General features: G+C 35.1%; 1 protein-coding gene across 1 annotated transcript in view; it reads left to right on the top strand.

Annotated features, from left to right (window-relative positions):
- Window positions 1-662: 662 nt before the first annotated feature.
- The window catches only part of LOC111366451 (probable beta-1,4-xylosyltransferase IRX10L), a 4,791-nt gene continuing 1,744 nt past the window's right edge, over window positions 663-3,709 (top strand). Inside the window, exons 1-2 of the mRNA XM_022987211.1 lie at window positions 663-1,161; window positions 2,434-2,822. Coding sequence (XP_022842979.1) covers window positions 1,062-1,161; window positions 2,434-2,822 — 489 coding nt within the window. The 5' untranslated portion in view covers window positions 663-1,061. The remainder of the gene's footprint in view (window positions 1,162-2,433; window positions 2,823-3,709) is intronic.

The raw sequence follows: 3,709 nt of genomic DNA on the forward strand, positions 1-3,709 counted from the left end.
TAAAGGTTAAAATCTCAATCTACACGTGAATATAATGTTTGAATTCTGTTATCTAAAAATTTCAATAAAAAGAAATTTAAAATGTGTTTAATTTTCACTATCCATGATGTGTAGTTTGAACATCTCATCTATATGCAGTGATACTTTTCTATTCATTTCCTTTGAAATGAGTTACCGTCTGTCACTAAACAAGCTGACTAATATTGAATAATCACGTGATAAGCATCTAAAATTACATCTAAATTGGGAGAAGTGGTGAATCAAATAGATCCTCTCTTGATTTCTCTTTTGAGACTTTTTACTTAAGAAATTTATGTATAAGTGTTAAGAAGGACGATCTATTTGCTGATTCGATTTGCATGACACTCGATTCTTGCAAAAATTTCGTGTGAGCAGCTCGTCGATTTGTTTTCAGAGAACACGAGTGTATTTTTTAATTAAAAAATTGACGAGTTACAAGTAACTCGTGAATCGGCTCGACCCATCAAGAAACGAGTTGATGGGAAGAATTGAGTTTGAGTCCATAATTTGTGACATGTATGAAATTTTTAAAACTAAAACGATAAAGAAAGATTTGGCTTTCTAAAATAAACATGAAGGCATGGCAATTAGGGAAATTGATTATGAAGATAATAAAATATAAATTCCTCATATTACACTTGACAGTTAGTGACAGCCAACGCTAACCGAACACTATTCCCCTCGCACCCCCAGCCACGCGCCGCCGAACCGGAGCTTCCGATTTCTTTGTTTCTTGAAGCAATCGAAATTATTTCCCAAATTTTTCGCATACTTTTTGGGTTGTGCTTAAAAACAAATCAACCTTCATTTTCCATGTGCTGTCTTATAAAATCGCGGGTTGCAAGACAAGTCATTTTTACAACTACTGTCTAATGACATTTCAACTATCCATCTTTCCCTCGCGCCAACCCAATTTCCTATTCTTTTAGTAAATATTAATTCCTTATTTTTTGTTGGTCGCTCCCCTTTATAATTGAACCGTGGGATTTTCTTGATTTTGGGTCGGTTTTGGAGAGAGGGGAAAGTGAGTATTGTGAAAAATGAAGAAATGGGTTTTGGCTGTGCTTTTTTACTTCGCATTTTGCGTGAGGATTGAAGCTTTCAAGTTCCATAAAACCCAACAAACTGAGAGAATCTCGGGTAAGAATAATTATGTTCATTTCAACTCGTTGAGATTTCACCTATTAGCTGTTGATTTAGCTGAAATCTTATTGGTTTTATTGGATTTATTTTGTTGATTTGAGAAACCTGGGAGGTTGGTATTGATAATTTCTCTTCAATTCTGGGGGTTGAATTCGGAATGCTGTTAGGGTTCTATTGTGACGTGGGCAGTGTTGAGGATTGGCTACACATATTATATAATTTTCCAATTTCAGTGAAGAAATTGTGAAAAATAAGTTAGTGAGTGATAATTCTTGTTATATTAAAGCGTTGATGAATGATTCACTTGGATTGATTATTGATGTTTTGCTTCAATAGAGTCACTAATGAAGTTTTGTTCAGTTAGGATGCATTTTCGATCAAGACTGAGAATTTTTTATCAATTTTATTTGAATGAATCCTTTTTGGGGATTTCAATCTGAAAATTCCTAGTTAAGTACGGTCATAAATCATTTGGTTATTTCGGTCTAAATCAAAACATTGATATTCATGATCCTCCAGTTGATTAATCTGTGTAGTAAATAGGATCCAATTCCAATCATGTGGTGTAATCTCCGGTACAAATAAGAATGACTATTCCTTTATTAACCAGAAAAGTCGTCAATTCTATTTGATTAAATTGATAGAATGCCGTTTCTGTTTTGAATTTGAAGATTCCCAACTCTGAGATGTGGGAAAGTACTCATGTAAATCATGTGTTGCTTCTGGTCTAATCCAAAATTGATATTCATGATCTGAGATTTTTGGGCATTCTATGTCATAAATCTAATAAAATCATGGGGTACAATCAAGTCGACCTTGGATCAGTAATTATCTGTATTTTCCTAACATATTGCTCAACCTAGAAAGCAACAGAATAGCTGTATTTCTCCCTGCATTAGAATTTTCCTTGAAAAGCTCTAATCCTATTATTTCCCCCAATAAAGAAGAAAAAGGAAAAAATGTAATATCCAAGGTGTGTGGTTTCCTGTTTCTGTTAAGAGACAATCCTCCGAAGATATGTCTATCTAAATATTTACTATGATATGTTCTTAGTCGCAGTTGCGTCCATGGTTAAATTAAGAGTTTCTTATTTTCACTTGTAGAACAAAGTACGTCTACTATAATTACCACCCAACAGGGGAACCGAAAAGAGTTGGTGCCCAAATTTGAAGTAGTGCTTCTCATGTCGTTGTGATATACTTTCTTTCCGAATTTAAAGTATGAGGTCATTCATTATCGAATTTAATATTTGATATTTCCAAATTTTAGGTAGTGCTGGTGATGTCTTGGAAGATGATCCAGTTGGAAGGTTAAAAGTTTTTGTTTATGAGTTGCCTAGCAAATACAACAAAAAAATTCTGCAAAAGGACCCACGATGCCTGACTCATATGTTTGCTGCTGAGATTTACATGCATCGGTTCCTTCTATCAAGCCCAGTTCGAACCCTTGATCCTGAGGAAGCAGATTGGTTCTACACTCCTGTATATACCACCTGCGACCTTACACCAAATGGTCTCCCTTTACCATTCAAATCGCCACGTATGATGAGGAGTGCCATACAGCTTATTTCTTCCAACTGGCCTTACTGGAATAGGACTGAGGGAGCTGATCACTTCTTTATTGTGCCACACGATTTTGGGGCATGCTTTCACTATCAAGTAAGAACCACCTTCCTTTCGTTGTACTCCATTCATGATGTTAAGAGCATATTTTGTTGGATAATTTAATACTTTAAAATACCGGATCTTTCATGTTAAATCATCAAGAAATATAATAATTAAAGCGGAAGCATACCTGAGTCTGACATGGTTAGTGCAATATGGATTTCGCGGTATGATCTTCCAAATCTACACGCAGTCTCCTATTCCTCTCTGTGATGGGATACAGTAGAGAATGAACAATTCGTTTCGTTGCGTGTGATCTGGGGACCATAACCTATTTATATGAGGATGCCCTTTGACCTAATTCGGCCCATCATAGAATTAGGACTTGGGCCCGGTCTCTACACATATGTAAACCCATACTTTAATTGGATACATTAAAGCTCAAAACCGAAACCTTATTAGATCACTTTAATCGAGCTCAACCGAATTCGATAGCCTATAATTTAACACACAATTATTTACACATATAAGCCCATCTTTAATTAAAAATCCTTACAATCTCTGACTTGGGCTATATGTGTCACCTTATAATTGTGCATTAAACATAACCTTATGAGTACTCAGAATTTTGCTATCATTACCGAATGTATCCCCAAACAATCCCGTCCATCAATCATATCAACATAGAATCAAAGCGGCTTTCGCTACTTTCACGTAGCTAAACCCATCAATGGTCACATATATCAATATAATCGAATGACATGGATCAAGCATGGATGTGTAGCATGGAAATTACATGTAATGTGATCTGTAACATGCCTATTTCCAACTGGTCCACCTTAATACCTTAGTGAGATCATTTTAAACAAGTTCAGAGATAATTAACCAAATAACTTTATAACTGAAAATAACTTTAACTTTAAACCGTATCCAAAATAACA

This window comes from Olea europaea, chromosome 2 (genome assembly GCF_002742605.1).
Source record: "Olea europaea var. sylvestris chromosome 2, O_europaea_v1, whole genome shotgun sequence".
Lineage (NCBI taxonomy): Eukaryota > Viridiplantae > Streptophyta > Magnoliopsida > Lamiales > Oleaceae > Olea > Olea europaea.